The sequence below is a fragment of the Podarcis tiliguerta genome (assembly GCF_965153285.1).
Source record: "Podarcis tiliguerta genome assembly, chromosome: 3".
NCBI lineage: Eukaryota > Metazoa > Chordata > Lepidosauria > Squamata > Lacertidae > Podarcis > Podarcis tiliguerta.
The window spans coordinates 90,608,200-90,625,072 of NC_139536.1; the positions used below are offsets into that span (position 1 = coordinate 90,608,200).

The following is a 16,873-nucleotide window of genomic DNA, read 5'->3' on the forward strand; positions in this document are numbered from 1 at the left end:
TAGTAACCCACAAAAAATGCTAGGGAACCCCAAAAGGAGCAGGCCTCCAGTGAGAAATTACATTGCAGTACTGTTTTTCTAGAAAAAGAGGTGTCAGCGCTCACCATGAACTTCCCCCTTGTTCTCTTAGAATGACAATGGTGCCTCCTGCTGGACAAAAAAGCCCTGTGTCATATGTCCAAAAGCTAAGTTTTGAGGCACATCCTCAGTTGACCTCATCTCTGTGTTAGAGTGGAAAGAACTCACTTATGACTTGCACCCTACAAAAGCACCAGATAGATTTGACGTCAGGGCTTCCAGGAGGCAAATGTGCCTGCCTGTGGCCTAAGTACATTATCTGAGGTAATTTTCTAGACCAATGGATGGGAACAACACAGAGAGAGAGCCAGAAGTTTCTCCCTTGCTTCCAGAGGTAGTTCCCACCCCAAATGGATTTCTAACCAGTTATCTTTGACAACTCTAATCAGACCTGATCTACATGCAGGTTTCATTTTAATTAGCAATTGCTATCTATGTAACACCTTTAATGAATGTGACACCTTACTGTCTAATGAGCTCGCTAGCTTTCATGCAAGCTGTTTTTTGAAAAGCTGGTTTTGCTTATCAAAGCTTTTACTCATGCTCAAGAGGAAGTCAAATGTACAGCTAGGTAATATTTCCTTCAACAATGGCTTAGAAATTTTTGCAGCTGGCAGTGACAATGTGCTGACAGTTTTTTTATTTAATTTAAGCAGTAAGATGTCAGCAAACACTAGACCTCAGGGGTCATCCAAGAAAATGAATCAGCTGTAGATTCAGGAGAGACAAATGGAAATCTCTCTTATGTGGGTCAAATTTATGGGTCAGGTGCCTTTCAAAGAGGATTTAGACCTACTTTCTCATGAATTCGGCTTACCAGCAGTTACTAACTACAATAGCAAAATAGAACCTCCATCTTGTAAGGCAGTATACCTTAGAATACCAGATGCTGAGGACGAATAGGCTGATGCTTCCATGTCCTGTTTATAGGGGCTTCCTGGACTTATTTGACTAGCTGTCATCTTTGCAACACAAAGGGAGGAGTTGTTTTCTGTACTTGAAACTCCGGACTGAGCCAGCTTGCATGTGTCATAACAGAACACCTTACATCCATGATCTGGAAAAGCACCATCCTTCTGATGAGGAAGTTTTGTGTGTTTAATTAGAACTCTTAACCCAATTACATTCTGTTTCCTGATGTGAGAACAGGGAAGAACTGCTATGGGAAAGCAGCCTAGCTGCTGCGTCTGTTTCCTGAGGTAGTGCTTGAACTGAGGTGGACTGGAGGCAGATGACTCATTAATGAAATCCACAAGCTTATCGCCAACCTCCCCAAATTTTAGCTCAGTCAGGCTCTCCCTAAAAGCATGAACTAAGGAGACAAGCGCAGAAGGTAAGGAAGGGGCCTAGAGGAAAAAAGCAGCTCTCTCTTTTTCAATATCTGTTTGGATTATACAATCCAATGCCGGTCATTAGTGATGGGCTGGGTGTTCACCAGTATGCGGATGATACCCAGCTCTACCTCTCCTTTAAATCGGTACCAGTGAAGGCAGTGAAGGTCCTGTGTCCGGAGGTGGTTGGAGGATAGATGGTGGCTAACAGATTGAGGTTGAATCCTGACAAGACAGAAGTACTGTTTTTGGGGATGGGGGAGGGCAGGTGTGAGGGACTCCCTGGTTCTGAATGGCGTAACTGTGCCCCTGAAGAACCAGGTGCACATTCTGGGAGCCATTTTGGACTTACACCTGTCCATGGAGGTGCAGGTCAATTCTGTGTCCAGGGCAGCTGTCTACCAGCTCCATCCGGTACACCAGCTGTGACCCTACCTGACCGCAGACTGTCTCTCACCAGAGTGGTGCATGCTTTGGTTATCTCCCGCTTGGACTACTGCAATGCGCTCTACATGGGGCTACCTTTGAAGGTGACCTGGAAACTACAACTAATCCAGAATGCAGCAGCTAGACTGGTGACTGGGGGTGGCTGCCAAGACCATATAACACCGGTCCTGAAAGACCCACATTGGCTCCCAGTACATTTCTGAGCACAATTCAAAGTGTTGGTGTTGACCTTTAAAGCCCTAAATTGCCTCAGCCCAGTATACCTGAAGGAGCATCTCCACCCCCATCGCTCAGCCTAGACACTGAGGTCCTCCTCCGAGGGTCTTCTGGCGGCTCCCTCACTGCGAGAAGCAAAGTTACAGGGAACCAGGCAGAGGGCATTCTTGGCAGTGGTGCCTTTCCTTCAGATGTCAAGGAGGTAAAGAACTATACAACTTGTAGAAGACATCTGAAGTTTTTAATGTTTGATGCTTTATTATGTTTTATATATTCTGTAAGCCGCCCAGAGTGGCTAGGGAAATCTAGCCAGATGGGCTGGATATAAATAGTAAGATTATTATTATTATGAATCAAGCCCATTGAAATAACTGGACCTACATTTGTCATTTCAATGGGTCTACTCAAAGTACAGCTAAACCTTTTTATGCTTCTTATTAAGAACCTTCTTATTAAAAGCAACTCATCTCAGCTATCATTTAAGATTGCTGCTTTTCTGCTTCTCCAAAAACTAAAGACAACATTTGGCTGGGATCGTAAGCTGCCAAAATGACATATTGTTCTCTGAATCTGTGTCTTAAAGGAAAAGGAGGGTGAGTGACTGCACCAGATACTTCCCCACCCAAGAACTGCCAGAAGAAAGAAATATACAGCCGCAAAAGTTGTTGGACATCTTCAGCCTGTAGAGCAAGATTCCTCTTCTGACAGCCTTTTTCAGAGGACACTTCTGCATTCTTGGCTACATTAGAGTTTAGTGTGCGTGTTGTTTTTGAGCAGGATTCTCTATGTAAATTTTAAGGAGGCAGCAGCGACTTACAGATGGGCTTCCATTAGAGCGTGCATCTACATGATTTGAGCCCTTCCAATACAGACATAGCAGAGAAGTATTGGGGTACCTGTTTCGTTGTACACAAAGTGACTCTTACATGAACAAAGAAATGCTTGGTGCACAACGTAGCATTCATATGTAGCATTCATATAGAGCATTGTCCTGCACTGAAGGAAGAAACAGAAGACCCTGCATGTGCAAGGCTTCTCATTCTTAGGTCTCGTAGCATTATTGGCTATCCAAGATACCACCCTCCAGTATTAACACTTCAAAATATACCTCAGCAAACTGTGCATTGCTGCCATGATATTTATGCATATGCATTTATAACGCAAGTGTGGGCTAAATATAGATTTGCAGTAAATTCAAGCATCCATGTCCAACTAAGATTAAATCTCTAGAGCAACCCTCGGCAGGCTATTGGATCCAGTTCACCTAAACCCCAGCCAGAATGGTCAGTAGTCAAAGATGATGGGAATTGCAGTCTAAAAACACCTGGAGAGCCACAAGTTCCGCTTCCCTGATGTAAACACTCTGGAGAAAAAGCTGAAGAATAAAAACTCCAGTAACTCACGCTGACAACATTTTAGCAAGGCAAAAATAGGTACAAAAGGGGGGACCTTCCAGACACAGGAACCAAGAAATGGGGATTGTTGTTCCCTGCAGCACACCACGGGGGAAGAATAGCACCTGCCACACAGACCAAATTTAAGTGTACTCAACCATTCCTAGTGCTAGATTAGCATGCCACATATTTGGCTATAGATCACAGAATCATAGAGTTGGAAGGGACAACCCCCTGCAAGGCATGAATCCTTTGCCCAACGTGGGACTCAAACCCATAACCCCAAGATTAAGAGTGTCCTGCTCTCCTGCTTGAGCTATCCTAGCTGATTAATTGGTGCATTCCCTTAGAAATGTTTTATTTCCCCACACCGATGATAAGGCTCAATAGTCTGTAAGTTTGAATGAACTGACAAGACGAGAATAGATTTGTCATCTCATCATGTACGATTTATATAATTTGCTTAAAATTGTTCTTAAAGTGGTATTTTAAATTGTTGTGACCCACCCTGGGCGATTTATTAATTAATTGATAACATTAGGAAAGGCTTGATCTGTAAAATTCACACCACATCATACTGGGGCGCATATTTTACAACTTAGCAAATGCAAGATCGGGTGACACGGAACCAGGTGGTGCAATCCAACCTGCGGGAAAGGCTGGCAAAAACAAAATGGCAGGCAGGCAGTTTCCAGGTAAGGCAAATGAACCAACCATAGTATGGCTTACAAAGACACAATTGTCCAAAACAAGTGGCAGTTGCGGTGACTGGCAATTAGCTGCCCTAATCATAGAACAATAGATTTGTAGAGTTGGAAGAGATCCCAAGGATAATCTAGTCCAACTCCCTGCAATACAGGACTCTCCACCTGGAGGGCACCAGGTTCTTCATCCTTGCCATAAGTCTAATCTGCCTAGGTTGAGGAGTCATTGATGGTGATGACAGAAGATGCAGTAGAAAGTAGATGTGGTGCTAGAGGACCGCTTCATTGGTTCCCCTGAGAGGCCAGCTCCATCAGGCCATTCCTTCCCTTAAGCGTCACCCAGCAGCAACCACACCATTGGCTCTTTAGGGAGACCAGTTCCATCTAGCTCCTCCCCCTCCTTGAACTCTTTCCATTCCAGCTGGCAGGGGTGCCAACTTGGATATTTGGGGGGACTCAGGTAAGCCCTGCCCCACATAATTGACCACACAACGCAGTGCACACATACTATTTGAATGGCAATGCCCTTCAACTGGAACGGGAGCAGCCCCTTCAAAAAATTTATGGGGGGCAAAGAGACCTCAGCCCCTAGGAGCTAGCTCCTATGCCAGCTGGAAATTATACGCTGCACCTAAGAATGTTTCCTTTTTCCTCCTCGTTCATTTCTCCCTTGGTTTTTATGAATTTAAGATTGTAAGCTTGAGTTGGCAAGAGGTGTCTTGATTTTATGAAGCTTATTTGACTAAAGAATGGAGTAAACGCACTGTGGATAAGCAGCGAAAGTGGCGTTCCTGAAACACTGTGAAGAAGAATCAGGTGTTACGCCGCAATCCAAACCACATCCAATCAGAAGCAAGTCCTATTGAATCCAGCGAGGCTTACTGTCAGGTAAGTGGGGTTAAGACTGCAGCTGCAGTCGAAGCAATTAATAATGCAAGGCAGGATTTGAAGCTACAGTCAAAGGAGGGGAAAAACGCTGAGGCTGCAATCTTGCTCACTCTTACCTGGAATGAGCCCCAGAAACAGAGAGCTTAAAGGGGAAGCATGCAGAGGATTGTACTGCTGGTGTCAATGCTACACTCCCTCTCATTACAAATGCCATTAAAGCTTGATTGACTCATCCGCATGCCTCCCATTTAGTTTCATCCTCACCAAACTGGTATCTCAAGACAGGCAAAACCTGCGGCAACACCTTCCTTCAAAGTGCCACATGACTAAAAGCTTCATTAAGAAGGCATCGCTGTGGCTATATGCAACACTCACAGCCCAGGAAAATGAGAAATGACCTACTACTCTTATTAACCTAATAAATTCACATCATGCAAAACACAAAAAACACCTGGGGGTCAAATTGCAGGAAGCAGCACACCTTCTTCAGGGAACAAGTTAAACAAAAACATAAAATCCCACAACTAGAACAAAGGGAGCTCATAGATTTCATTTCAGCATAAAGCTACTTTTGTTTGGTTTATCTTTGGGAAGTCCTTCGGGGAGAGGGATTCCTTTAAATAGACTTTTACTTCGAGAACAGACCCAAACATCTTCTGGTTGCACACTGAGCAGAATAACAACGGCGTTAGTATTTTATTTACATGGCATTTTAAGGTTTTCAAAATTCTTCACCACAAATTCTCCCAGTAATGCTTACACCAGGAATCAGGAACTTGTAGTGATGCGGAATACAACTTCTGTTATCCCTGACCATTTGTCATGCATGCTGGGGATCTGATGGAAGTTGAATTCCAACAACATCTGGAGGGAAACAGGTTCCCACCTCTGGAAGGTAGGCCAGCATTATTATTCCATATACAGAATTATTTGGGGGTGGGGCTGAAGCCGAGGGAAAAGAGGCTTGCCAGATGCCACATGACACAGTTCATAAGCATGGCAAGACTGAAACCAGGGAAGATCCTGTCTCACATCTTGTGGGAAATTGCAGTCAAACATAACTATGCATGAGTGCTAGTTAGTGCATGAAGGGGTTAAGATCATAGAGCTGTGTTCCTAGACACAGCTAGGTCATGTCCCCCTCTTCTCCAGTGAGGGAGACCAGGGAAGATGTACCTAAACAAGACCCGAGCTTAGAGCACATGTTTGAAGCTATCATTCTGTATTTTCTACCTCAGAGTATTCAGCTTGTGTTTTCCCTGCTGCTGCTTGGATAAATGCATGAAACCTGACCTTTGGAATGTTTTGTAAGTAAAGCATTTTAAACTTACTTAACACTGTGTGTGGTCTGTTCGTTGCAAGAAGGGTAGAAGGAGGGGAGCACTTTGCAAGTATACTAAATGGGATATGCAAAAGGTTTAACAGACCGCATTCTTAGCACTTCACTGTGCTGCTTGACTTTGTGAGTTTATTAGATTGCAATGGCCTGGTGCCCCTCCACACACTTTGAATTAAAGTACGGTCGGTAACTGACAGTGGAGTTGCTGTGTCATTGTGCCTTTTGCTGTCTTATCTGCTTGCCCTTTATATTTTTGCCAGAAGCAACCGAAAGGGAGTCTGTGCAAAGTTAGCATGCGCTCTCCTCCCTATACGGTGAGTGGCAATATCCAAACAGATAGCAAGGGCAACAGGAAACAGAGCCCTAACAGCTCGTTCTCAGACGGAATGGAGGAAAATGAAGAAATGAAGCTTCATGGCACACATGGCCCAGCCAACAAGGAATATGCAAAACCGACTCATAGAAGCGTCCTCCTTGCCCTCAACTTCTAACTTGGTTCACTGCAGAGGTGGTGTAGAAAGGGGACATCACTGGCTTGTTAAGGGTGAAATAAAAAGGGATTAAGTTTGTGGCTGGTTATGAGCAGGCTCTTCCCTTGCCTGACATTTAGCAGTTGGCATTGATGCTGACACTGCCAGGTTTCCTCTACTGTGAGCCCAAAGGGTGTCATAGGGGAAGAGGAAGGAATCACAATGCTGACTGGCTTCCATGTCTATTTATACCTGGTTTGCCTCAATATAAGCTTTGGACACAGGAAAACACACTCTCATTTCGCCCTACAGTAGTTCGCTTATCCTTCCTTGAGCCACCCCAACCTTAATTTCCAACTGATTCACATTATACTTCATCTTTCTGTTCCCAAACTAGTTCCCAAACTTTCTGTTTCGGGGGGGGGGGGGAGAGAGAATCATCGGACATTCATACAGTTCTAAGTAAACTGAATGAGGTTTATCATAATTATATAACCCTGATCTGTACTGCTGGTTCATAAGAAAACATTTAACGCAAAAAAAAAAGTCGCCATCAATATCCACATGGCAATAAATGTAGTAGGGGTTCCGTACAGTACTGCACCACACAAGGCCTTTGTCGAAAAAGAAAAAGAAAGAAAGGAAAAGCAAGTCAAATGAAGCATGCAATAAAAATTGTTGAAATTGGCTAAGCCTCCTCCCGATAAGATCAGAGCAGTGGGAAAGAATTGCTGCTCTGTCTACAAGTAATCTGATCAAGAACCACCATCAAATACATTCACACAGAAAAGGGGGGGGGGGATAAATAAATTAGGAAGCATAGCAATCCAGAATGTATATAGGTCATTTTTGCATCTCAATCATTGTTGATTTTACTAGGTCAGTAGAAATAAATAAAAAGGTGGGGGGAGGGTTAAAAAAAGAAAAAAGAACTACAGGATAATTATTTTCTGAAATATGCAACTGCACTTAAGAAGAAAGCCAAAACAGGGAACTAATGAATCTACCCCGTCAGGCCTGCAAGCTGCATGGGAAAACTAAAGTATAGCCATTCCAATACAACAATCCTATATCTACTTACTTGGGGGTAAGTCACACAGAACACAATGAGATTTACTCATGTCTACTGAGTAGACACGAATAGGAATGCACTATAAGATACAGTAGTCCTTGGTCACTCACTTCCCAAACCCTAAATCTGCTTACAAATACTGACCATGTTCAGGAACTGGGAAACATCACGTAGCTACCTGTCCTTACTCCTAGATGTGTATCAATACACCCTCTACTGTCTCCCCCCTTCCCCAGTGGTTTGCAAAAAAACCAGGACATCAATTTAGAATATGCAACTTGAGTAGGTTCGGCTAAAACATCCGCACATATGCAACCAACATGCAAAAAATAATCCAGAAGTTGTGTGATGCATCATTTTGATGTTGCTGGTTCAAAATGTAGCAGCCTCCTTTTCAGAATCTGCCCAATGACTTGGATGATCTCAAAGTGAGTGACTTTGCCATGATGTCTCAGTTTGCTTGTTGTGGTAGTGTGGAGAATACCACCCACTTTAGCACAAAGACCACGAAGATACACTTGAATGACTGGGTTACTTTGCAAGACGCAGAGATGAAGCAGCATACTGAATGGAGCTATTGTCACCTGCGGAAATGTGCTTCTATGGCTGCCAGTGCCCCAAAGAGCTAGTTCGCCAAAGGATTATAGCGTTTTAGATTCTCAGGTTGGTAACCGATACCAACTTCACAAAGTAATGCCATTTTAGGCATCAGGTGCTGAAACATTGCCATTTGGGTTGGAAGGATAAACACATCAGGGTTACATGGTGAAAGGGGAATATTTATTTTGCAATAAAAGGTTTGGAACAAATCCTACTGCCCGTCCCCTAATCACCGCCTCCTCTTGCTCACAAATCCTTCCTTTAAAGAGTCCACTGCCCAATTCAACTGCGAAAGCCCGTCCCATTTCCTCCCTTCTGAATGGTTGCCTAGATCACCCAGACTTGCTAGAGCAGGCCCCCCCAAACTCGGCCCTCCAGATGTTTTGGGACTACAATTCCCATCATCCCTGACCACTGGCCCTGTTAGCTAGGGGTGATGGGAGATGTAGTCCCAAAACATCTGGAGGGCCGAGTTTGGGGGGGCCTGTGCTAGAGAAAGGACAAACGGCTTCATCTCTGATGTGTTAGGGGCGGACACCAAAATGTGAGACAGCTGGGCCAGACCAAGACCATTTTGTTGCCTAATATGAAGGACAATATGACACCCTTGCATTCCACAAGTGGACCAGATTGGCAGCTGAATCTTATTTCCACATTAGGGACAGAAGAGTGTTCTCCTAAGAGGCAGCTAGCTGACTGGCTTACAAGGCTGTGTTGTACACCTTTAAAACACATGACTTTCCCAAAAGAATACTGGGAACTGTAGTTCGTTACAAGGTGCTGGGAATTACAGCTCTGTGAGAGGTAAGCTACGGTTCCCAGGATTGTTTGGAAGAATCCACATCCAATCTGCTTTAAATGTATGGGTGTGTATGAAGCCCACAGCCCTGTCCAATATTTTGCCAACGCTGCACATACACAAACCTCCACTGCCTGAGGTGAGTTCACCTCACGCCGCTTAATGGCAGAGCCAGCCTAGGTTGGGGAGGGGGGGACAGGGAATAGAGAGGCTGAGGGGAGGGGTCCCTACAATCTCCACAGAGATGCTCTCAGGTGCCAGGAAAGACCAAAACTCTTCACATTCTTCAGTATGGCCCACAATGGATTAATCTAAGCTATTACTATCAGAGTCCCATGTGGACTTCTCTTCGGTCAATTTGAGGCTGTTACGATGTCATGGCTGCAAATGGCCGCGGTTAAACACAGCCCTGGTTTCCACACACACTTGCAGGGAGGGGCAAGAGAGAGGATAAACAGGATGTAATAACTTTCCCCTGCATATTCCAAGTGTTTTGCTTGCATTATCTCAATAACCCTTACGACAAACCCTGTAAAGTAGGCCAGTATCATTACAGTGGTACCTCGGGTTACATACGCTTCAGGTTACATATGCTTCAGGTAAACAGACTCTGCTAACCCAGAAATAGTACCTCGGGTTAAGAACTTTGCTTCAGGATGAGAACAGAAATCGTGCTCCGGCAGCGCGGCAGCAGCAGGAGGCCCCATTAGCTAAAGTGGTCTTCAGGTTAAGAACAGTTTCAGGTTAAGAATGGACCTCTGGAACAAATTAAGTACGTAACCAGAGGTACCACTGTATTCTTACATTACAGATGGAAGGGAGGGGAGATGAGGCTCAGATCCCACTGGGGAATTCAAGGGGACACAGAGATTTCAAACAGGGTCTTCCAGGTTATGGCTAAACCATTCCGACACCCTTACTAGAAAACAACTCCCATTGAACTCAGCGCAGCTTATTTCTGAATAACCCTTTTTGCTTTTAAATTGTTGTCAAATCTTTAAATACTTTTTTTTGTGTATGGCTTTTTTAATGTTGTAAACCACTTTGATGTGTCAATCCCCAAAGCTGCATCTCCATATATTGTTTGGCCGGCATGGCCAGTGGTCAAAGATGGTGAGGGGATGCAGTCAGCCCAAAGCTGTCCTAGGTGCTGCCACCACATCAGTAAATATGGAAAATGTAGTCCATGCTATCCAACATCTCTGGGTGTTTCTGACCTAGCAGAGCCACCTCCCTTTGACCCTGTCCTGGTCGTTGTCTTCTTCTCTGGCGATCACTCGTAGCAGAATAAGATTGCCTTCCATGAACACAGTCCTAATGGTGTGTCTGTGACTGTGGAGTCAAATTCTGGATCCACACGTCCTTCCACACTGGGGACATGGGTTTCCGGGCGGGAGCTGATCATGGTGAGGGTTTGCTAAACTTGCCTTCCTCTTAGCTCGTTTCTACCTTTCATGAGTTTGTGCTTCTTCAGAGTTCAAGACACCTTTGGTAAAGGCTATTTTCCCATTGGAATGCTCGCAGGTCAGTGTTTCCCAATCTTCCATGTTTATTCTGATTTTTTTTTTCCTTTTTTAGATTAGCCTTGAGAGGATCTTTAAACTTTAAACTGGTATCACTGGCTAAGTTTGCAAAAGGGAAGGGACTGCATCCCTTGTCTTCATTGGAGCTTCAATTCGAAACAGGCCTCAATTTACCATTATTTCAGAACCATGTGATAATTATTCTAAAATTATTTCAAATAATTCTAAGACCATGGCATGAAAGTTGCCTCGTGTCTGGGTAAAAGCAAGCTTGTCAGCTCAGCCTACAAGTGGCTTTGCATACTCTTTGAAGGCTTAGCAATGAAACTGAGGAGGTTGCCCACCAGACTTAACTGCATCGCACCACAATATTTCCCAATACAATATGTCCATTATACAAGGCTTTACCCCACCCCCCTGTGCTGGTTGGAGCTGATGGGAGTTGTAGTACCAGGCACCCGAAGGCTGCATTGTGCTGTTTAGTGACGTCTGCATAGCAAAGGGGGACTAAGAAGGTGACTAGTAAATCTGACACAAAATGACACTTTGACAGAAGAGATGGGCCGTTTGCAGAGGATTGCAAGTTGCAGCCTGCAAACACACCTCTGTTTAAACTTAGGCGGCTGAAAGACATCTGTTTGAATAGGTGTAGCAGTCTGAGACCTTGCCAGGCAGTCTCCTCAGAGAACAAGCCCTAAAAGCACCTGGTAGCTCATAGGTCTCTATGTAATAATTCACTAACATGCTGAAGTAACGTTCTGCTTTTTGCAGGAGCCTGTTTCACTCTCCTGTTCCTGCTCACTTTCCTTCTGTTAAACTGATTTGGGGGGCTGGGAGCAGCAAGGCAGAGCTTGAAAAATAGCCACTCCAATCCCCAATACTGATTGTCCATCCACTTTAAAAAAACAACGAACACTTTATTTGTATTCAAACACACTTTGGCAATGCTCCAGCAACTATTTCTTAAAAGCAGAAAGCAAATAAAAATCTAATGATATGCCATGTTAAGATACACCTCCTTTCTCCCCTTTTACACAAAAAAGGGGGCCAGGAAAAATAAGCCTGAATGCTTACCTTTGCTTCGTCGTTGATGTCCCAAGTAAAGGAAATGGCGTTATAGGCTATCTCTTCAATGTTACTGATCGTGTTGAAGCTTTCCTTGTAGTCAGCTGTTGATAAGAGAAAACACACACACGATATAGTATGTTAATCTATTGATGCTACATACAGACCTAGTATAGCGTCATTTATTTTCTTCCATCTTGGAAGAACATTGATGTATTGGAGAGCAATAAAAAAGCAACCAAGAGTTGTTGCCTGTGGGCATCTCTGCAATAGGCTTTATTTTTATCTTTAAAAAGCAAATAAAAAAAATAAAAAAATCAGGAAATGAAACATAAAGTTCTAAAAGGAAAGAGGTGGCACCTGCTATCCTTGCCGTGCCCTGTGGTTTTGTACGAGAAATGTCACCCCAGCATAACAAGGATATATACTCTTGATAATAATAAAAAAACCACCCTTTAATAATAAAGGAAGATTTACGTGTGCGTCTGCCTTTAAGTGCCAAGTGATTAATCCCTCCTTTTATTCACAGGAGGAAAGGGCTGGGAGTGCAACTCAACCTTGAACCAAAGGAACCTGGAATCTGGCCAATCACAGCTTAGCTGTAGGCAAGCAGGTATCTGCAATGCCATCTTTCATCTCCCTGCCCCAACTCTACCTGGAGCTTGAGTTGTGCCAGGGACTCAACTCATTCCTGGAACCTGTTTAACAACACCAGCAGCTCACCTCCAAAACACCTGAGTAATAAGCGACAGCAGATTTGCCCATGTGCAGAGTGCCTTTCCCTTCTACCTTGAGTCACCGCAACTCATCTACACACGTTCAGGACTAAGGGCCAAGGGACAGTGGAGCACAGGGCATGAGCTACAAGCAGCCTCTACTAGGCCCAAACACTCTAGGAATTAAAAACTGAACTGTGCTTTCTCGGGAGGGTGATGGTAGAAACAGAGGAATATAATCAGACGGTTGGGTTGGTTTTCTCTTTCGGAGGTGGGGTGGGGGGGATGATCAAAGTTCAGAAAACGGCTGTTCGGAAAGTCTGCGGCTCCCGCAGAAGACAGAAAACAAGCGTAACAGATTTCAGCAGCCCCAAAGGCAACTCTGCATCTGCAGAGTTAGCATCATCTGACACCAAAACGGGCCTAAAAGCAACCAATTTGTACCAGTCACGGAAGACTATGCAATCTTACAACCCCCACTGCATGCTATTGACCAGGAGTGGCTAACATGTGGGGGCCTCCATGTGTTCTTGGACTCCCACCAGCCCTAATTCACATGGCCAGGAGGATGGGAGTTGTAGTCCAGGAATATCTTGATTTATAAGTGCTGACCCACCCATTTGGGTAATGAGCGCAAGTACCCCATTATACGTTCAGAGATGTATAGCTGCCCATTTCTCCCAAAAGATTAGGATGGCTTAGAATATTTCTCGCGCAACCAAAGAACTGTAATGAACAAGAACTGAAGCCATGTTGGACAGTGGCCAAAAGATAGCCTTGGACATGTGCAGTAAAAAGAACGAACGAACGTGAGCAGAGAACTGAAACCTGCCAAGCGCTGTCCTGGCACCTGCAGCTGGGATGATTTCTTACCTATGTCAATGCACCTTTGTTTGGCTGTGTGCTGCCGAGAGTGCCAGTACTTCCAGTGCCGGAGTTGATCCTCTCTGGTTTTGTCTTCGGCAAATACAACCATGATGACACTCTTCAAAAGAGGAGGAAAAAGAGGGACAGGAGGAGAGAGAGAGCAGAGCTTAATTGACATAAAGGCCAGAGGGTCTTTGGCAAAGACATTTCACAGGGAAGGAAGCAAAGTGTTTATTAAGCTGGTAGCTTAATCTAGGCAATTCTGCCAGCCTTTTTAAGCTGAAGTGCGAACACGGCTACTCAGATATATGTAGATGCCTCTGCATTCCTAGGGGTGCAGAACCAGTGGCCTTTCAGAAGTGGTGAAGGATTATGGGAACTGTAAGGTAAAGGGACCCCTGACCATTAGGTCCAGTCGCGGCCGACTCTGGGGTTGCGGCGCTCATCTCGCTTTATTGGCCGAGGGAGCCTGCATACAGCTTCCGGGTCATGTGGCCAGCATGACTAAGATGCGTCTGGCAAACCAGAGCAGCGCACAGAAAAGCCATTTACCTTCCCACCGGAGCAGTACCTATTTATCTACTTGCACTTTGGCGTGCTTTTGAACTGCTAGGTTGGAAGGAGCAAGCAATGGGAGCTCACCCCATCACAGGGATTTGAACCACCGACCTTCTGATCGGCAAGCCCTAGGCTCTGTGGTTTAACCCACAGCGCCACCCACGTCCCACAGGAACTGTAGCCCAATGTTAAGGACCACAGGCTCCCCATCCTTGCTCAACAACTTGCTATTTAGCTTCACAAAATCTGCCCACATGGGTGGGCTTGTGAAGAGAATTTCCCTGGCCATTAACAGGGTGGGAGCAAGAGTCGGAAAAGTGCCAGAGCTACCCCTTGATCTGATGGCATTCAAAGTGACACCAAAAATAGGGAGAGAAACTAGGGACATGGCTGATTTATTTTGCCACCGAACAAATAATTAAAATGCACTCGCAATAAATGAGCTGGGGGGGGGAGCCTTTGGGGGTAAGCTGTCTTGGTGACTCCATTCCTGTGTGGTAGCTCTTCTTTAAAATAAAAAAAAGGAAACCAAGCAAACTAGAATCCCAATAACTCATAGGTGTGCATTCAATTAAATGGGTTGCATTCAGCTAAGTCATATACAATGTAAGCCCCTTGAAATCAGCGGACTTTTGTCGTGACTTTCGGCCAATTGCGGTTTCTCATTTTTCCCATCTTTGAGTTCCGTTTTCCACATTTCCACATCACTTTGCAATTTATTTATTTTTTTAAAAAGGCTTCATGAAAATTCACCAGCATTTTCGTGTGGATTTCTCCTAATAATACACATCCATATGCAATTCTATCCAATATATAATTTCTCCTCCATTCCTACTTTTAGCCCATTGATTTCAAGTCTACTCCAAATATCAGACTTAACTGATTACAACCCATTTGTGCATATTTGCAATATCAAGTTTAAATGAGGTTACTGCAATATGCTCTTCACTCTTGAAAATGACTGGAAACTACAGCTGATGCAGAACATTGTGCCTAGCTTACTGCCAGAATCACTGCACACCCTTTTGGGAACATCGCTGACTACCTCCGCTGGACTCCTAAAATTTTTCACCGCACTTACAGCAGAGGTGGTTTTAGGGCATGCGACTGGTTCGGCCGCACTAGATGCCACACTGCAGGGGGTGCCACAACAATGCTGCAGAATGGAACGTGAAAGGCCTGGGGGTGAATTTTAGTGTCGAAATTTGAGAGCCCAAAGCCCGCCACTGCTGCCAGCTTCTCCTCCCACATAGTTCCTAGTGTGTCAACTCACTCGAACTTTACTGATGGGCTGATGGATTCCTTCACCACCACTCATCTCCTTCAGTGTAATAGGATAGAACTGGCCCTTGTTTAAATACGTCATTGTATTATCTCCGGGCTTCTGCCGAAGCGATTTAGAAGCTTCCAGTGTGTATTCGAAGTTGTTCCTGAAAAACCAGAAGCGGGAAGACTTAGGAGCCAATTATATCTGGAAAGAATCTGAACATAACAGATAAACAAAAGTGTACACAAATGATATTTTTTAGTGTCATGGCATTCTAAATCATGACATCTGTTTATTTAGGACTAGCAAATCATGATTCAAAGATATTGGGCAGGGGGAACAAAGGGTAAGTTAAAAAGCTCTCTCTTTATAGACACTTTATGAGTTATGCTTTTACACCCTATAAATCTCTTTTGAGCAGGCATACGGCGATTATCTGTCTATCAGTCAAATTCACACCATGCTCTAAGAGCTCAAGCTGGTGTACATGGGGCAATATCCTGTTATCATCACCAATCACAACACACCCATGCAGTAGGATAGGACAAGACGGTGACTTGCCCAAGCTCATCTCAGCTACGTATAAATAATAAAATGACGATGATGGAACAGGACGTCCATATTTTCATTGGGGAAATGGTGGCGGGTATGCTAGTTCTCCTGAGCTCGAGGTTCAAACAGCAGAAACCCAGGCTGCATGCACCTTACAATTAAAGCACGTTGCTTCTCCCAAAGAATCCTGAGAGAAGTCATGTGCTTTAAACGTATGGCTGTGTACTCAGCCCAGCAGTCAGTGCAACATGTCAAGGAATATCACTAAAACCTAGGCCAGGTGATCACCCGCACAGCTTGCCACCCACTGGGGTTCACATCTTCTATTCCACAAGCATGAGCAGGGTGCGTAAGCAAGAAGGCAGAGCAATACTGAGGGCGTGCCAAGTCAAGCCCTACTGTGCGCCAGAGAGGGAGGGAGAGAATTTCACAATAGTTGGATCTAAAGGATAGGAGATTACCCAGCAATGCTTTCAAACACGTAGTCTTCAGAATTCATGCCCGCCATCCGGAGGTTCAGTTCGGCAGGAAAGAAAACCTGGAAGTATTAATAATTGTTTCAGGCATAGTTGGCAGTTTAAAAAAATAATAACAACAGTGGTCCGGTCCTAAATTTATCATTAATGAAGTGTTTAACATGCCCCTTAACTTGGCATGTTTACTGCCGTCCACTTAATATGTGCACCAGGGGTGGGGGGAAGAAAAACCTAGGCCAGCACAAGGCAGGGCACTGTGGAAAAAGTTGATTTTCACACTTTCAAAGTGTGGCATTTCCAATATCTTTCAAGAGCCCTATAAGAAGAAAAAGCTTAGCTCCAGTTCTGACATTTGAACAAGGTATTCTGAGTTTTAGAGGGTTTTACGCTTTGGTCCACAGCTGTTTCTTTCTGTGATGCTGCATTTAGCACCCCCCCCCCTTTTTTTACACACACACACACACATACAGATCATGTACATATTCCTGCAGTGCCGATATCATTACCACAC

At 44.5% G+C, this 16,873-nt stretch overlaps 1 protein-coding gene across 3 annotated transcripts in view; it reads right to left on the reverse strand.

Annotated features, from left to right (window-relative positions):
- Nucleotides 1–16,873, reverse strand: part of GRHL1 (grainyhead like transcription factor 1) — a 57,842-nt gene that overhangs the window by 19,475 nt on the left and 21,494 nt on the right. For all 3 annotated transcript variants that reach the window (XM_083431659.1, XM_083431660.1, XM_083431658.1), the window contains exons 5-8: nt 16,348–16,424; nt 15,341–15,497; nt 13,516–13,627; nt 11,936–12,030 (exon numbers count right to left, since the gene is read on the reverse strand). In XM_083431659.1, the coding sequence (XP_083287785.1) occupies nt 11,936–12,030; nt 13,516–13,627; nt 15,341–15,497; nt 16,348–16,424 (441 nt within the window). The remainder of the gene's footprint in view (nt 1–11,935; nt 12,031–13,515; nt 13,628–15,340; nt 15,498–16,347; nt 16,425–16,873) is intronic.